The 272-nt window shown below is 63.2% G+C and overlaps 1 protein-coding gene across 1 annotated transcript in view; it reads left to right on the forward strand.

The window, feature by feature from the left end:
• Nucleotides 1–272, forward strand: part of EMH_0019650 (uncharacterized protein) — a gene marked incomplete at both ends in the record, with an annotated part of 10,206 nt that continues 9,934 nt past the window's right edge. The window contains one exon of the mRNA XM_013501404.1: nucleotides 1–270. Coding sequence (XP_013356858.1) covers nucleotides 1–270 — 270 coding nt within the window. The remainder of the gene's footprint in view (nucleotides 271–272) is intronic.

Genomic DNA, 272 nt, shown 5'->3' on the forward strand with positions numbered 1-272 from the left:
ATGCTGCTGCTGCTGCTGCTTCTGCTGCTGCTGCTTCCTGCAACTCTACGTCTTCTCTCGTGTCAGTTGGCTGCGCGGGAAGGGCTGCAGCAGCAGCAACAGCAGCAGCAACATCCTGCTGCTGCTGCTGCTGCTGCTGCAGCTGGAGTTGTGGGGTCGAGGGGAGCGGGAGACGTCCCGGGAGACGATCCCCAGGAGGGGCTTTATGCTGCTGCCCCCGTGTCTCCTCTGCTGCAGCAGCAGCAGCAACTGCTGCTGCTGCTGCTGCTGCT

The sequence above is a fragment of the Eimeria mitis genome, genomic scaffold (genome assembly GCF_000499745.2).
Source record: "Eimeria mitis Houghton genomic scaffold, Emh_scaff683, whole genome shotgun sequence".
NCBI lineage: Eukaryota > Apicomplexa > Conoidasida > Eucoccidiorida > Eimeriidae > Eimeria > Eimeria mitis.